Here is a 17,811-nt window from a genome sequence, read left to right on the forward strand (position 1 = left end):
CTTCAAATGAAATTGGGAGGGCATGGTGGAAGCTTCCACAAGCTACCACTATTAACATGCCTAATAAAAACTGCAGTACCACCCAAGCAGCTTTGCTTTTGCCTGATGTTACAGAAGGAAAGATATTGCAATCTGGATGAAACATTGCCAGGGTCAACTTGGGCAAAGCTGTAATTATCCAAAAAGGAAAAATTATACCAGTTAAGACCTGCACTCAAGGGAGACGAAGTTAACATGCGTCTCGGCCATCAGCATGGGAAAGCCTCCACTGGCTGAGGTTAGCCCCAGCCTCTCCCTTTAACAGACCATTTCAGAGGAGTCAGCGGAGGGCAAGAGCATCCTGAGCAGCCAGAGCCACCGCGTCCTGACCGTGCTGTGCCGGGGCACGTGTACAGAGGCAGAGAGTGGCCCTCGAAGCTCAGGACAACATCTGTGCCCAGCTCCAGCCTATTCTGCAAAATAACCACTAAACCTACATCTTTGACCCAACCCCTGAACAAAAAAAGTGCCTGCGCCAGCAAGAAGGGCAGGTCAGAAAAGGGCCTCGCCAGGCGCTGAAGTCCTGGCACCCACACCTCCTGCCTTTCAGGGATTTTCTTCAGGATCGGCTCTGACTCGCCCCAGAACCCGATGCCCATCGGCACCCCAGGGATGCTGGCAGAGCCCATATTCCCTTTGAGCCTCCATGGGAAGGAAGCCACTTCGCACACTTCGAGACCCTCCAAAACGTGAACCAACAAGTGATAAACGGGAACAACCCCTGCCCTTAGCACGGAGGTGCCCACCATAAGCTCTCCACATTGCATGCAGTCAGTGTCTCCTAATGTAACAGAGACAGAAACCCCCTGCATACGTACAAGGGTCTCTACAGACAGTGAGTCAACAAGTTCCTACTCCTGAACACAGTTTTTTTAGCATCTCGACACATCAACCACCTAGGAAGCCCAGCAGTGCCTTTTCTCCCACAAATAAAAATTCTTCACTCTTACGTTTGAAAACTATTTGTCACTCAAGTAGCAGAGGGAAATAAGTGGGGAGACAGAGGCACAGAGCAGCTTGCACTTGCCAAAAGATTACCTGCAAAGTGGCGAAGGGCAGGCAGACTTCCCACCACCCCATCAGCACCATACCAGGGATGTTCACAGGTCTGGCAGAAGGAGTTACCTCCTCCAGCAGCCGCGGGCGAGATGCAGAGCACCACCAGCTACACACAGGGGATTTTTCCTGCCAGCATCCTCTCCTCACCGAGATACACATTGCTGTGGTGCAGACCCCTCAAGTCCTATCCTAAAAGGCGAGGGGTATGATTTGTCTTTAGGCACAGCCCAGAGCAATAGCTGGTAACATCAGCCCTACCTGCTCTGAGGGCAGCTCTCACATGCCATCTGGAAGCTAAACGTGTGTCGCTTGCAAAGGTTTCTGGTGCTTGCAATTAAGCAAGTACCAGTGATAAAAAGTCCAAGCAACAGCACAGCGCCCAGTGCAGATTCCTGTTTACAGACTGATTTTACACCAGTTCCTAGTGGAGCAAGTCTAAACCCGGTTTCTACCGATTTAGTCTATTCTCCACCTTGGTATGACAAACAACTTGAAATAATTTAACTGATTACACTTGGGACTGCTCCAGAGACAACCCAGCGCAGCAGTCCCTGTGGATGCATCCCGGACTCCTCCTGCCTCGCAGGCACGATGGTGATTCCTGGGGGTTTCCCACCGCTAGAGCCCATCCCGTGGACTATTCCCACGCAGGCACGTTATCTACCTCCAGCTACAAAGGGACATCTCGACCATGTACCTACACAGCACATGGGGAAACTTCTTAGCTGTGGCAGCAGCACACTGCAGACCTCGGTGAGTCCGAAGTATTCATGAGGGAGTTAACAGGATTCATCATTTTCATTTCAAAAGCATTTACACCGCAGCAGGACTGTTGCGGTTTGACAAAGGCTCTAAATTATGCAAACCTCTAACAGGGCATTTCTTTAAAAAAAATTGCAATTACAACATTTTTATGGTAACCACATTGCTTCCAGTATAAATCAATTTAATTAAAATGAGACTTCTAAATATTAAGTTAGTTAAGAAGAACATGCAGGAGCCTTTTTTTTTTTTAAAGGGTACATCTAACAAAATTCAAAGATCCCAAGCTACTGTATAGTTTCCTTTTCTCTAGACATGACCCGTGAGATTGAAACAATATTGAACACATGGACGCGCCACAAACTGAAGGATGCTAAAACCTGCCATCGTGTTGCAAACTGTCAGCTTCGTAACTGTGGCAGTAAATCTCCCCACAGCCAGTGTTTGGGGCTGAAGCACGCTCACGCTTCTGACATTTCAAAACAGCCCCAAACCACCCTGACAGTTTTAGGGTGTTTTTAAACCAGCATTGCTTTTCACAGAGTCTGAGTAAACAGAAAGAGCTGACCCTGAAAAATAAGTCGGCCTCATATAACATCGATTTTCAGTGTCACAAAGAAATATGGGATACTTCCCACTATGTAATATTTTTACGGATAATCATCAACAATGTACCACGGAGACAGAAGGGAAAGCAGTGCTTGCACAGGAACCCCCTTGTTCTGCCTCAGTTGCCCTTCTCTCCAAATCCTCTAGTTGATCAACTAGCAGCCGGTGCGGACCCGCTCTCGATCTAGCATCATTCCCCTTACAAGCTCCTGCGCACACCCCGGCTTCACTGCGTTCCTCCCAGCACACCAGCAACTCCCAGGACACAGCAGACAGGCCTGGGGAACAGTGGGGTCTTATCCCCACCCCCACCCCAACAGGTCTTAAATATGCAGTGCTTAATGCATCATCTGCAATTACTAACCTTGAACATTTTCGCTTGCAGACCTTGAGGCACACCCAACTCTCAAGCGGTCCAGGAGCATGGGGTACAGGTACCTCACCAAGAAGCGCTGTTTTGGGGGTGCTTTGCACGTGCTCAGCCCCACAGGCAGCCACTCTGCCACAACGAAAGGCCCCTGGAGAATTAACTGCAGGGCACACGTGCTCATCTGCACGTCTGCCTATGTGGCTGCGCTCATGCAGCGACTGCAGGAAAAATCCGTGAAGCTCTCGCGTGCACAGATCAGTTTGAGATCTTCGCAGCATCCCAGGAAGCCCTGGGACGGGAATTGGGAGGTGTGCTGCCAGTGGCCAGCACAGTTATCTATAGATGTGTTTACACGGGAAGCTCAGACAGCTTTCAGCACAGGTGGATACTTTCGTGATGCACCAAAATGCAGACGTGATCCAACTCGCATCCAGAGATAACACTCCCCATCCAGAAAGCCATTCCTGAAAACAGGGCTCCTGGTATTGACATCTTATGAAATATGCCTTTTCCCTGTAATTCTACAGCTATGCCTTGCTTTGAAAACCAGGGCTTGCACCACAGACCCTCTACGTGACGCGCCGCAGCTGTGGGCTTTGTCTGTACCAGCCAGCCTTGAATTCCCAAGTGGGCAATCTTGGTTGGAAGGGTCTGGTCTGGTTAGCTAATACATTCCTTCAGTGTATGTCAAAACACAGTCTGCGGCCATTTCAGAGGCTTACAGCTCTTCCTACAGCCCTGCAAGGTACTCATCCATGTATGTGTCAGAGCGCATTAGAGGCAGGAGCTGCAGCCTTATTTTCTGTACCATGGGAGGAGGGTGTGTGTGTGTGTCATTTTCAATGCCAGATTTAATACAGTATTTTATTGGCATGCAAGATCCCACCCCAGATCCTCATATACAGAAAAAGCTAAACCATCTTTGAATATAAAAGCCTTACTGAAAACTATTTCAGACCTTACTCAAGGTATCTGGGTTGGTTTTGCTGCCTTCTACAACAGAGGAGAAACTCTGTATATTTTCAAAGTACTTTGAGAAGCAGGAGAGGCAGAAGAGTACCCAGTGGTGTTTCATCCACTTGTATCGTCTCAGCAGCCCCACGATAACGGGGATGCAGGTAGTGGGAGCCCACGCTACGATGTCAAATTACAGGGACAAAACAAGAGACCTGATGTAAAGCTCCGTGCACGGTGCTAGGAGAGACAACTCCTCGTGGAGACTTCGTGAGGGGTTGGAGAAGAGGCCAGGGCCAGCTACATGGCTCTCAAAAGGGGGCCTGGAAAATAACTGCTATTAACGATAAGCACCAGGGATTTCACAGGCAGCTTGGTGCCAAGCGTATTTAGGTGCTTTTGCAAATCCCAGCCAAAGCAATACGCCTCAGGAAACACCAAGATACAAAACACAAGCTATAAGAGAAGATGGAATTTAAAATACCTTGACTAGCCTTTAGGATAAAAGAGATTTTCTATCACAAAAAGCTATCAGTCCAAACAGATGCCTCTCCAGAAGATGGGAATACTTCTCACTGACAGCATCCAAAGGTTTGGCAGCATAGCTATTTTTGCATGTGGAAAGATATTTTATTTTTGTGTCTCCATGGCTACAGGAAGACCATATGGCGTGTGCTGACTCAGCACAGCGAGACGAGAACTCCTTTGCACTTGTGTGTTTCTCAGCATCGTTTTAATTAACGTGCTGGTGTCCAACTCCCTTAGCCTCAGCCCTTCCCTTCTCTTTTGACACTCGCCCAGCCGCGCTGAGCCAGCCTCTCCTGTCACTTCACCACCAGCGCTGCTGGTACAAGCAAGCTCTCCCTTCTCCCATTAGCAGTGATGAAACTGTCACTGGCGCATCACTAATGGCAATTTCCTTAGCAATAAGCCGACACCAATGATAAGAAAGCGGAACGAGCCTGCTCAACCTTTTTAAGACCCCTCAGTCCAACCAGCTCCGCAGACCCCTCTCCTTTCTGTGCCTCAGTCCCAAGTGAGAGCCCAGAAAGCATCCTGCCCACCTCTCCTTGCTCTCGTGGGCTGAAAGGAGGCAGTTAAACAGAAACCAGCACAGTTCACAAATTGTGTAAACAGGCTGTTTTCATACCAGTTGCTCAACCTATTACTAATATTTCGCCAGCCACACATTTGTCTCCTTGAAGCCCACGGCAAAATTCCCTACCATTTCAAAGGGTGCAGGATTTTGCATTCCGGGCTGACGGCAAACATTTTTGAGTGCCGCTTTTTAATGGGGCACAGATTTCTGCTGATGTTTGGCTAGTCTGCACCAGCTGACATGTAACTGTATAAAGGATCAGCTGCAAAACCAGCCAAAGCAGGAGTAAAATGGTAGAAAACTGTATAAAGGATCTGGCCTGTAGGAAGAGCTGCAAAAGCAGCCAAAGCAGGGGTAAAATAGTGAAAAATGGATAAAAACATGGCTCCTTCCCTTCTCCCTCCTTTCTGATCCACAGCTTTGGAGGAAGAAAAACACCTTTGGAAGTGGGACCCCAGCTGTGCCTTCCCAGGAAAACAGAAGGCAATAAACCCACGCAGATACTAGCTTTTTCGTTCTCTCTCCGTCGAAGGGATCCCTTTTTAGTGCACTTTACCCACAAACCAAACCTGTGACCGGCTCCTCCTGGGTTCCCATGCTGCCTCATCCGTGCCAGGCAAAGCCACCCGTCCCCGGGGCACACATGGGCTGGGGACAACCGAAGGGGATTTCAGCCCATTTGGGCAATCCAGCTGCTTTTCCCCATTTCACCCACCGGCGCTTCCCCTCCGTGCACTTACTCGGGCCTGTTGCACTCTCGTATCGCCGTCTTTATGCCGCCGCCGCAGGTTCTCGAGCAGGTCCCGAAAGGGCTCCACGTCCCCCACGCTCCGTCTATCACCGGTGCCTCTCGCTCTTTGGGCACGCACATCCCAAATCGGCAGTGCTGCACGCGAAGGAGAGAGGTGGGAAAGGTGGGTTTGCATTGCTTTTGCATTACGAACCGACCGCCAGTGACCAGCCCGAACGCCAACACCCATGCTTATTTATTTCTCAACCACTCCTCGCAAAACGCAGCAAAGATTTTGCAATCAAATAAAACTGAACTTCTCTGTTTTTTGTCTGTCACCCCCATATTTTTTTCCTCTCTGCACCCTTACGTGGCGTCCATGGGAGTGATTTACGGGAAGAAGACTGAAGACAACAGCAAGCAATGAATATTCCTTGTTTACTGGTGCCGAACAGCACGGCAAGGCTCGCGGCACTGGCTTTTCAAAAAGCGGCTTATCTGATTTCCTGGAGAGCAGCGGGAACCGCACTGTGTCAGAGGAGGAGACAGGCAATGGGGAAAACACCAGGGAAAACTCAAACCTCCCCACAGCTGAACAAAGCGGGAAAAGAAACTTCCAAATCCAAAGGGCAAATAAAATAGAAAAATGAATTCCTCAATCCAAAGTTGTTTTTTTTTTTTCACTCAGCCATAACAAGAGGCGTGCCAAGGCCTGGCCTACACTTTTGTTTTCCAGCTATAACTCTTGTTTTCTTTTGTTTGGAAACTGGCTTAAAGTATCTTGGCAAGCCCCCATCCCCCATTTTTATGGTATAAATTGTGTTCCTTTGGGGTATGTTTGCTAGTTTGACTACATAGACTTCTGGAGAGGTGAGATCTAGGGGAGAGTCACCTTCTTCTGGCCCCACCAGAGTGGATGGAAAAGTGTCCCCAAGACCCGTGAGAGCAGGGCTTCCTTCTCACTGAACACTGCTCGCTAAAGCAGATTTAAACCCAGAGACGTGCTCATCTGCTGGCAGATGCCTCAATCTTTGCAATTATAGGAAGCCCAAACATTGCTGATTGCTCACAGATTAGAAGAGGTTACAGACTTAAAGAAGAAAACACGCAGCGCATCATTAATACACTCCCTTGCAATATTTCTCTGCACCAGATGCTGTTCAGGCAGGAAAACACCTCATGATCTTTATGGGAATGGCGCTGAATTTATTGATGTACCACGTTTTTCCAGCCCTTTCACTAATAGCAGAACAAGGTTGTGTCAAGACACATCATGAGCTCATCCGCCTTTTTTAGACATCCTTATGAACCACCTTAGAGAAAGCTATCTAGGAAAACAGAGCAAAATCAAACTATTGTGGGGGTTGTGCATCCAGCCCATAGGAGACTGGCTCTGCAGCACGTTTATCACCTTTTGCCCACGATGGCCGGCTTGTCACATTGCTTTGCCGATGAAGAAAGCTGACCTCAGGCGCATTTGCCTATGGGCATGATTTACAGGACAGCTGAACAACTTGTAGCTTGGGCCCTAAATGTGGTGTTTGCTCAGAGATGAGCATGGTCTCTAGGCTGCAATGTGCCCTAGATTTGCTTTCATGTGAAGATTTGATTCCCCGGATAGAAACTGGCAGAAAAATATCTGCTACAGTAAAGAACAGGAATAAAATAAGCTGAAATGCCTGTTTCTTTGCTGAAGGACAAACCCTTATGATGCACAACTCCTCCTGGCATTTACAGGGTTGAAAACCTGTAGGATGGGGACCCCTATGCCAGTCCTGTACAGGGACAAAGAAGTCCGACAGCTATCATCAATGTACAAAAATACATGACGCTAATCCAACAGTGCTGTCCCGGTGGAGAACTTCTCGCAGCGATGTTGATACTCACAGCTAAATATGTAACCACAGTCATGCTTGGCACCACTGACCCAGAGAAGACAACTGAATAGCTAACCAGTGAATGTACACACAGCTAACAGACCGTGACATGACCTATATATCTCCCATCCAATGGTTGAGAATTAACCAGGAAATCACCTACATCCCTTGATTTTATTAAAAATTGGGGGGTATGAGTTGATGGTAAATCAAAGGGGAAAAAAAAAAAGAACAGCTGTTTTAAATAAGCAGCAAGATTATCTTATGGAAACGCAATGGTGTTTCTTGGAACCACACTGTGAATAGTCTGGCTGTGCAACCTTCATGCCTTTTCTATTTTAAAAATAATTTCTATGTTGAGTTACAACAGAAAAACTAAAAAGCCTGCCAGGGTTCTCTTTCCTATGAGCTTACAGATCAGAGAACGAAGAGAATAAAAGAGTTTTTGTCTGGAGCAAATTCAAAATAACTTAGACACACAGTTGAGCAGGAGAGCCATGGCAGGGATGGGAGACACTACAACAGACTTTCCTTTCCTTTGTCTTGCCACTGGAGTCCCAGATAATTCACCAAATCCAGCTCCCATCCTTGGGCTGACTTTGGCTGAATAGATTAGCAGGGGGCAGACAAGTGCTGTGAAGCTTCATGCATGCATAACATATACGCTACCTGCTGCCATACGGCAGAAGACAGAAATGATCGCTATTCGCCTACTCTTCTTTTATCATTCTTTAAACAACCCTGAAAACCACAAGAGATGGAGGCCCAAGTTTACAACCCTCTTTATTTTCTTTCAGTGATTTACTTCCACCCGACAATGCACTGGTGCTGTGAAACACTGTAAACTATCATGACTGGTGCTCGCCCAGCAAAGGCCAAACTCCGGGCTGGGCTTATTACTTGATTTAGCGATATCAAATTCAGTGTCCTCACATGCAAAATATGCATAAGCTAATACTCCCATGTTGTTTTAGCGTCCTTGATTTAAGAATAAATTTAGAGCCTGCTTAAATCTACATCCCAGTAGTTTTAGCTAGAATTTTTTTAGCTATTCAGGCTTCCTCATTTCCAAAGATAACTCCATAAAAAATGGCATGGTATTTTCTCCATCTGCCAACCCGTATATCACAGGCTTTAAACATGCAGACTTGAGGCAAGGCATTAGTCAGCAAGCAGCAGTTTGATGGGGCTCCTGGCCACAGCAGAGTACCAAAATAGTGATTTATTCCAACAAAAAGCACTCCAGACTCGCACCTCAGCACTTTACGAGCCTGAGTAAACACTGAGAAAGAGAGAGTTTATAATAATCCAAACTTTAAGCTTGAATTAGACCAACACACAGATACAAGAATTACTCCATAAAGCCTTTTTGTGAGAATACATTCAAATGCTTGAACACGATTGGACTGCATTAGGTTTTCTTAAGAGCCCATCTGCTCTCAGCTGAGAAGTTCAGGTCACACTTGTCTAATTTGTCTAAACTTGTCAAATTGTCTAAAGTTTTGGACTGGAACGTTTTTGCTTACACAGTGTTTACTAAGAGCCATGCAGCCGGACACTGCCTCTCGGCTGACCCGGGGTAACTCTAAGGAGGTGCTAATCTGCTCAATTGCACTTGTTTGCACATCACTCTGGTCACATCCAAGGGTAACCTGCAGCCCAGATTTGGGGAATTTCAAGAAAATAGTTATTTCTGAGCTTCCAGCGGTGAGCAGACCCCAAGCTCACCAACAGAGAAGTTGAAGACACAAGGTCTCAAGACACAGGGACTCCACAGCTACCTAAGTTTTATCCTGAGTCTCAAAAATGGGGGGATTTTACATAAAAACATTAAATACTGGTGCACCACTGGCTCCAGGGAGTAGCACAGGAATAGGATTTCCAACCACATCTCTAATGCACATTCTCAACAATAAAAACAAATGTGTTGACTGCTCTATTCCCTAAGAAAGGAAGGCAAATTGATACATTATGTCCATTGTCTTCAAGGAAATCAGTCAAGTGTTGCTGAACAATTGACTTTGCAGATACATGCAACGGAAGGTTAATTACTAAGGAGATCCACAGCCTGTATGGAAAACTATATCTAAAATAGCATCCAGATATTTTAATTAAAATACATCTGAAAGACTATGAATTAAAATGTTAACTCTTTCTAAAGAAAATTTTAACTGTTGATCATTAACAGCCAGAAAAGCAAATTTTAAGCTATACCTTGTAGAATAATATCACACTTTTTTTAATAGACCCAGATGGAGAATATATTTGTTCAGATAAAAATGATGAAAACTAATTAGCATTTTTTCTTTAAAAGCTTCAGTATCTCAATAAAAGAAAAAGGAAAATCCTCTCAACTATTTTTCTCCAGATCTGGAGAATAAAAACTAAATACTTATTCTAGAAACCACAGCGCTAGCTGGAAACTAACATTGCACATGGAAATTGAAAGTTTCTATGAATTACTGCCAAAAATGTTCCATACAGAAAATGTCAACCAGTTCTATATTTTACTCTGAAGTTGTCGAGATGAGAAGCCAGTTGGCAAGTTTATGTTACACTAAATCACTAATTGCTCGCATCACATAGGAAATCTCTAATAAAAGCCTAGGGAAGCTTTGCAAAAGTTTTGCTCAAGAGTTCACTCAAGGACATTAATTTAAAAAGATAAGCGCTCCAGAAGGAATACCTGCTTTAAACAACGTTAAGCCAAGCAATCGATTTTAATCACATTATCTGCGGTAGAGTTGACCCATGCACACCAGACATAAGACACACAGAGCTGTTTTGGGCTTCCACCCTTGCAGTCAGAAGCTCTGCTCAATACAACTGGCCATTGGGACAGGATGATTTTGACCAATATGCTTAGCCTGAGCCCTAGGAAACATAGCTACGAGGCACAAACCACCAGGTATTACAGACCTTTCCAGGCTCACATTCTGTCCCATCAGCCCAAGGTGTGTGTTGGGTACGACATCCCTTGTGTGCGCCATCGATGTTAATACACCAAAGTCGCCGACACTGCATCTGCTGAAGTTATTGAAAAGATCCAAATGTTAAATAAATATGTGCCACATGCCTTACCAGGTAGATGATCCTTTATGAAATTATCCCCTTCGGATTTATCATTAACTCACAAGCTTGACAGCAATTTGATGGCTTGTGAGCTTCCCATTCATCCAACCCCAGGTCTTATTTTGCTCTGGCAACACCAGGAAAACCAAGGTGTGGAATTTCACTTACCATATACGGGCACACTTGAGATCCGGGTCCAAAAATTAACTCACACTGTTTGTTGACATCATAAATCAGCCCCGGGAGCTGCTGAGGCAACGTGTAAGTTCTTGATGAAGGTTCATCAAGCAAACACTCCCCATAACCAGTGCTACAACACAAATGGGAAAAATGGTGTTAAACAGGAGACAATAAGATAGAACCCATTGGTGTTTACCTGAATTAGCCTTAGGGCAGATACACACCACATTTGCCATATTTAGCAAGCACTACAACAGCTACTGGAGACTCGAGCACAGGAGGGTGCGTCACCCACTCACCACCACCCCCGTGCTGTGCTAATGACCATCCACCACATCCAGCTACCCTGGCAAAAGCGTTTCTGAGTGTGCACAACCTGTATTTAATTGCTGAGCAAGCGCTGGGACATATTTAGAAAGAAAATCATTGATGAGCAGAAGAACTGCCTGAGGGACCGAGCTCCTGGATTTGTCAGCACACCATCGTGACTCTCATTCCGGACCCCATCACAACACATGGGAAGGCATCACAGCAAAACGGGTGACTACTGTGCATCAAACTGACCCGCGGGCTCCTGGAGCAGCGTTCCCACCACGGACTAGTGCCAGGGCTTTATCTTGACCTGTGGAGCAGAAAGGCAGATTCAATCTGCCTCCTAAAACACGGCTCCGTATCTGGGCCACCGGGCTTGGAAAACTCACTCTTCAGGTTCGAGGAGAACGCACATTCCTTAAAAGCAATATCCATGGGGGAAGACTTATTGCTCCCCATAGAGAGGCTGGTCCTTGCCAGCTTATCATGAGGCTGAACTGGCAGGCACTGGATGCCAGGGGTGCATTCCTGCTTTATGTAAAGGATGTGTGCACACACAAATCCCTCTGATTTCCCCCAAACGCTGCACGCTAGGACTTCAGATTAACAGATGAACCCCATGGGATGCACGCACATGTAAAAACAGCCTAACAACATGCATATGCAAGGCCTTACTCCAGAAATTCAGTGATGTATTTCCTACTGCATTTTGACCACATCCAGGGATTGGTGTAGAAGTTCAGGGTTGGTGCCATGACGTGCTGTTGATTTTTACCTCCGTCTTCTTTGCACTTATGATTGTCATCATGTGGCATGTTAAATCTAAGAGAAAAACAGCAGCGAAAAGCAGTCAGTTAAGTGGCAAATGTCAAGTATTTGGCACAGCAAGAGCAACAGCGTGAAGTAAATGTAAGCAAACCCAAGAATTTTTCCTAGATATGCTACTGGCAGATATTACAGCATAGAAGTATTAAAGTGCACGTATTTGTAAGTGTCAACAAGCATTGCTCAAACGGGGTTCCTAGCACTTGTCTGCAAAAAGCTACGTAGCACCCCGGTAAGCTCTCCACACTGTAACTGCATGTATTTAGCCAGACAAGTCCTTGAGGGAGCCTGCATCTTTCGATGCAATTTCAGCTGCAGTTTCCTTCTCAGCTGACAGTTGCGATCCCGCAGGCAGGCTGGAGTTTGGCCCCCCCTTCATAAAAATGGCAAATTCTCGGGAATTGAGCCAAAGAGCCAAGAGTTGATCTCGGGGAATAAGCTTCTGAAGGAGATGAATGACTTGAGCCCACCGACCACCGGTGTCCAAAGTCCCTCGTGTACATTGGCAGCACCCTACGTTGGCTGCAAAAGGTCTTCTAGTTCAGTTGAATACCTTGGGCCACGCTGATCCCTCACGCTGTTGCCTAAATAGGGTTGCACCGGGGATAGACTTGGCTCCTATACTTTATGTGGTAGGTTTACAAAATGCCATCAAGCATCAATATCAGCAGAAACCCACGCGAAGTTTGCAGCACATGACATATTGAAGAATGCGGCAAATACACTAACGGAGACAAAATGGCTTAAAGCGCTTTGCTGTTTGAAGTGGAGAAGGGGAAATGACCCGGTGTGATCCTGCGTTCGAAGGCTGGGAAGTTTATATCCCATTAAGATTACCTCCAATGAACCACCTTCTCACTCTGCTCCCTGTAAAAGAGCAAAGAGGTATTTCCTGCTCGGGAGCGCCGCTAACCCCTCCGGCAGCTCTGGGGCAGCATTAGCGAAGGAATTAGCCACAGGTTAGGTGTGGGGAACGCCAAACCTTCGGGGACTTTCTGTCAGGAAATCTCATTTAAACAAATACTACTGTGGTTAAAAATAGACCGTCTCGGCCAGCTCTCCGTGAAGAAAAAGGGAGACTAAAACAATGAGGGATCTGTTCCCAAGTACTTATCCATCCCACACCTACAGATCTCCACTGCAAACCAGGCATGAGGTGGTTTGGGACTGAACCAGCTGCCTAAGAGCTGTGGCTGGGGGCTAAAGGACTATGTGGTCTAAGAGGATTTGTCTCACTACCACTCTCAAAAAAAAGTCAAAATCAGTTAAAAGAAATTTCCACTGGAGGAGGTGCATCTTGAATGACAGCATCTCTTCTGGGGATGTGCAGCAGCATGAGATTTTCCCTCGTTAAATAGTTCAGGAGGTGGGTCAGGCTCACTTACACATCCCGATCACCTGGGTAAATTCCTCCCTTCACACACCCCTGCTGCGCTGCCTTCAGTAGCACCACGCGTGGTGGTGGGACGAGCTGCGGCAGGCTGAGGACCTGCTCTTGGAGAAGACTTCAGTCCCAAAGGCCAGGTGAGACGTGCCCGTGCCCCTTGCCCTGGTCCTCCCCGAGGCACCTAGCTCCGGCCAAAATCCTGGCTAGTCCCAGTGGTTTGGCCAGGACATCATGGCTGCTGGGGCAGATTCTGCTGACATCCGTGCGTAGATGTGAGAAGATGCAGTAATAAAGGACATTTTGTTAGCTCTCCTCCCTTGCTCAGGTGCCGTTTGGGGTACCCTGTCACTTATCCTCCCCAACATGTGGATCTGCTGGTTTTGCTGCTCTCGGATCGGCTCCGGAGCACCCCAGCACCTCCCAGAGTCACACCACAGCTTAAACTTCCTCAGTGGTGCATCTTCTACCCAACTATATTTATCTCCTCTCAAATAATTAGGCTGAGCAGGTACCACGTCCCAGCCTGGCTGGCAAGCCCTAGCTAGCATAGATCTCGGGCTATTTAAATGTAAATGTATTTACATAAAACATACACATGGCCAAGTTCATGTGCTATTGTGAAAGCAGTGCTCAGTCCGTTATCTTCACTAATTGAACAGCTCCTGTATGGGTCACAGACTGTGCCCAGCTCTGCCAGACCTAGGAGAGAACAAAGAGGTTTACAATAGAAAAAGAAATGTTGCCCACGGTTCAGCACAGGCAACTAACATTGTCACTACAAAAAAGAGTTATTAAAAGACAAAGAAAAGGTTTTCCTTACCCAAAGTATCACATTTGTCGTGCGCTCTACAAATATCCTGTCTGAAAGCAGAACAGACCTGACACATTAATTTTCAATGCAGCAGTGAGTTAAGGTACAAGCACAATAATAACAACATCCAAAAGCAGTTCTTGGTCCTCAAACAGACCTTCTCATGCTGGTTTGCCACATTGTCCAGTCAGAGTCTGAACCAACTCCCTACCACAGTCAGAGTTTTTCATCTTATGTTGAACCCGTGGGCAGACCTTGGACGGTCCTGAACCTCTCAAAGTCATCTACCGCTATTGGCGGACACATTATCCCAATTCTGCTCAGTTATACTGCTCCCACAATTGCAAATGTCATTACACCCACATCAAAAACCAAACATTTCCCATAGCTGGATATATTACATGCTTGCAGTCTCTGACGCACGACTGGCTACAGTTTTCATGAGAATATTCACCATACCTGGTAACAAGCACAGCTGTATCATGTTGAAGGTGACTTCCTTCAGGGTGGTTCTGGGATTGCTGCCATTGGCAAAAGTTTTTTAATGTTGTCTGGGCGTTGTAAGATATTGCAGGACCATCCTAATAAGCAACACACAGAAAGCAGGTATTTTAATTATTCATTGCAACGCTCACTACAAATGCCACTGTCAAACAGAAGGTGAAGAAAATCCCTTCCATTACCTGTTCGTTATGTATCACGACCAATTTCACAATAACGATATTAATTAAATTTCCAATGCTTGGGTCTTTGTAGATAGAAGCCACCTGTTTCAAAAAGAAATATTCAGAATTATTGCTAACATTCAAGGAAACAAACAATTCAGGACAACACACGCGTGTTTTCTGTTTTGCAACTGTTTTTCTCCTAGGTTGCTCTTCTGACCCACTCAGTGCTCTGATGCTGCTTGGAGAGACCTCCTGCCAGAAGCACAATTTTAGAATGAAACAAACCCGCTGGTATTGCAGAAGCCCAATATTTCCTGTTGCTTTAGCACACTGAAATGTGTGCCAAATTACAGGATCATTCTGCTCTGAGATACAATGACCACCAACCAAGACTGTCAAAAGCAACTTACTCTCTCAAGTGCCTCATTTTGACATGGACAGTTTTAGACCACATATTCACTGCACTTCTGCCCTCAAATGGGATGAAAATCCCTCCAGTGACACAACTATGCTGGATACTCACTTCCAGTCACTCTGCATCTACGGAGCTGCCTGTTTGGGGACTGGACTACTGCATCCTAGTACCAGCAGCTACTAAAATGCTTGTCCTCAGCCTGGAAAGCCAACCCTAGCGCTATGCTAAGGATCAAGGTGACCACAGGCTCCTTCTCCTTGCCACAGCAAGGGAAGTCAGGCAACTGCGTAACCTACTAGCATGAGTCCCTTGGAAGGCACAGTTCCCAAAGTACCTTTTTAATTCAGCTGCTGTTTCACACGGGCTTAAATAAAAAGAAGAGTACAGCATATGGACTAAAGGGCTGGTTACATTTCTCATGTTGTCTGGGATTCAGAAAGCTGGAAGGGAGAGGTGTGGGAACCTGGGAAGGAAGAAGACTCCAACCAGTGCTCCCCAGCCAAGTTTCACCAAGCTTTAATCTAATCCCAGCATTATCTCCATGCCTGGCTGAGGCAAACTGATGGTATTGCATATGAACCCAGCAGAAAGGGTGCTCTGAGACCACTAGACAATGATCCGTGGGTGAATGTACTTCCCCTAGTTGAATACTCACTATTGACATTAACGTTAAGACATAGTGCTGTAGATTAGCTCCGTGGTAGGCGACCATCCTGCTGTCAGCCACCACCATCACTTCCACAAACCGAGGGTAGGAGAGAAACCGCTTTGTTCGTTTGTGGCTCTTCTTTTCACTGATGTTCCCAGTCTTGTTGCTATCCGCAGAAAACGAATTCACTTCCAGGCTGTGTTTCAACATTTCCACATCAGACAATAAGCTGCTTTCTGCCCACTGTCTTCTCCAGTGTTTCCGCTTGTTCTTTTTGTGACTGTGTTCATGATCTATGATTAAAAAGCAGGCAAAAACATAAAGTACATTTTGGAGTGAATAAAGTTAATACTACATGCGTGACATGTCAAAACACCTATTTAGTTCAATGAAGAGTTAGCAGGCTTGTACCAAACAGCTAACCAAAACACAAGCACTCTGTGGAAACCCACCATGTAATCCAACATCTAAGGCTTTTCTTAATTTTTAGAGTCATCTTACGGAAGCCAACAGCTCTTAAAGGCAAACGTTCACATAAAGGCTTTCCTGCACCAGAGCCATCTCCTTGCCGGCGCAGGAGGGATGGAGCCTGGGCTGCAGTTCAGTTTAACGCGACACGAGCCCGGTGATGGTAATTAGCCACCGCAGCGGCAGTGTGAGGATTCTGGGCACGTCCAAGGTGGCCAGGAAACCACAGGAAACAAAGGTCCAAATCCTGTATTTCTAACTCAGGCATGAAGGATGGCAGGATTTGGCCTTCATAGCAAAGCAATTATATATGATTTATTTCTGTCTCTAACAATAACACGGCTGGGCTTCAATTCCCCCCCTCCCTTTATTATTCTGTGCTACGGGAATGGTAAAGGTCATCTAATAGCACAGCTGCCACTGGCTAAAGAATAGAATTCAGGAAGTTTCACATATACTGCTTTTGATATTCAATTAGGCTAAACATAAAAGCAGCCTGAAAATATACTCCATGCTGATACAAAGACGACAAAGTGAAGAGGGAGAACAGGCAAATAAAACATATGGAAAGTGTACAATTAAGATTTACCATCTGATTAGTATGTAATTATAGCATTATTTAAATGTAAGAGCAAAATCAGTCTTATTTGATGCCACTTAATTTTTAATCAGTTTATCATAGGAAGTAGCTAATTGAATGTGATTCATCCATGAGAGACTGTTCGCTTCTGCATTTAATATAAAGCCAGATCTGAACTACTCATCTAAGACTCCAGGCTACAACCCTCACGTTCTTTGTAGCTTTAGTTTAATTTCGTCATGGTGGTGAAAAATATCACATTTCCTTATCTGACCCACTGAGTAGGTTAGAGGAAGCATAATATTAGGGAACAAAGGAACATTCAATGCTCAAACAAGATTGAAACGATAGGAAACTTCTTGGCTATTTTTCCTGTGTAGCTTCCTTTTAGGATATTTTGTAATAATTTCCAAAAAAAGAAAAATAAAATATATTCTCTAATATCAAGGCAGGCAAAGGGGGGGTCAGCCAGCTTCTATCTTTCTGAAAAATACTATCCTTTTGCCCTATGTGTAAATAGGCAATAGAGTATTTAAGAGTTAAATCCTGTTTACTCTGCACTACCTAAGTCCTACGAATTCTCCTTTCTCAGTATAGTCCAGACCACCTTAATACAGCAGAGAGTCCGCAGTTATTTGAGTAAGAATTCAAGAAAGCCAATGGCATTCGTGGCTATAATTGGATTGCCCTAGTTCCTCTGCACTAATCAATGCCCTTGTGTTGGCGAGGTTGTGCTCTCATGCTGGCACGGCTTCGTGGGCAACCGTGACATTATCCCGACTCGTTCAGTGCCAATCAGCACGGGAAGCCAACTATGCATACAAATAACTTAAAGGTGAGAAGACAACCAGACGGAGAGAAAGCGCTAACCTCAGCCCTTCAGCCAGTTCCCCTCCTCTCTGCACCCTCAGCCAGTTGCTTACATTTCCCTTTTAAATAACTAAC

General features: G+C 45.8%; 1 protein-coding gene across 4 annotated transcripts in view; it reads right to left on the bottom strand.

The window, feature by feature from the left end:
- The window catches only part of ADAMTS9 (ADAM metallopeptidase with thrombospondin type 1 motif 9), an 87,183-nt gene that overhangs the window by 55,648 nt on the left and 13,724 nt on the right, over window positions 1-17,811 (bottom strand). For all 4 annotated transcript variants that reach the window (XR_008233402.1, XM_052776341.1, XM_052776340.1 and 1 more), the window contains 9 exons: window positions 15,825-16,111; window positions 14,770-14,853; window positions 14,546-14,667; window positions 14,096-14,136; window positions 13,869-13,974; window positions 11,739-11,885; window positions 10,740-10,881; window positions 10,419-10,526; window positions 5,633-5,778 (listed from right to left, as the gene is read on the bottom strand). Coding sequence is in view for 3 of the 4 variants with exons in the window: in XM_052776341.1 (XP_052632301.1) it covers window positions 5,633-5,778; window positions 10,419-10,526; window positions 10,740-10,881; window positions 11,739-11,885; window positions 13,869-13,974; window positions 14,096-14,136; window positions 14,546-14,667; window positions 14,770-14,853; window positions 15,825-16,111 (1,183 nt within the window). In the remaining variant the exon portion in view is untranslated. The remainder of the gene's footprint in view (window positions 1-5,632; window positions 5,779-10,418; window positions 10,527-10,739; window positions 10,882-11,738; window positions 11,886-13,868; window positions 13,975-14,095; window positions 14,137-14,545; window positions 14,668-14,769; window positions 14,854-15,824; window positions 16,112-17,811) is intronic.

The sequence above is a fragment of the Harpia harpyja genome, chromosome Z (assembly GCF_026419915.1).
Source record: "Harpia harpyja isolate bHarHar1 chromosome Z, bHarHar1 primary haplotype, whole genome shotgun sequence".
NCBI lineage: Eukaryota > Metazoa > Chordata > Aves > Accipitriformes > Accipitridae > Harpia > Harpia harpyja.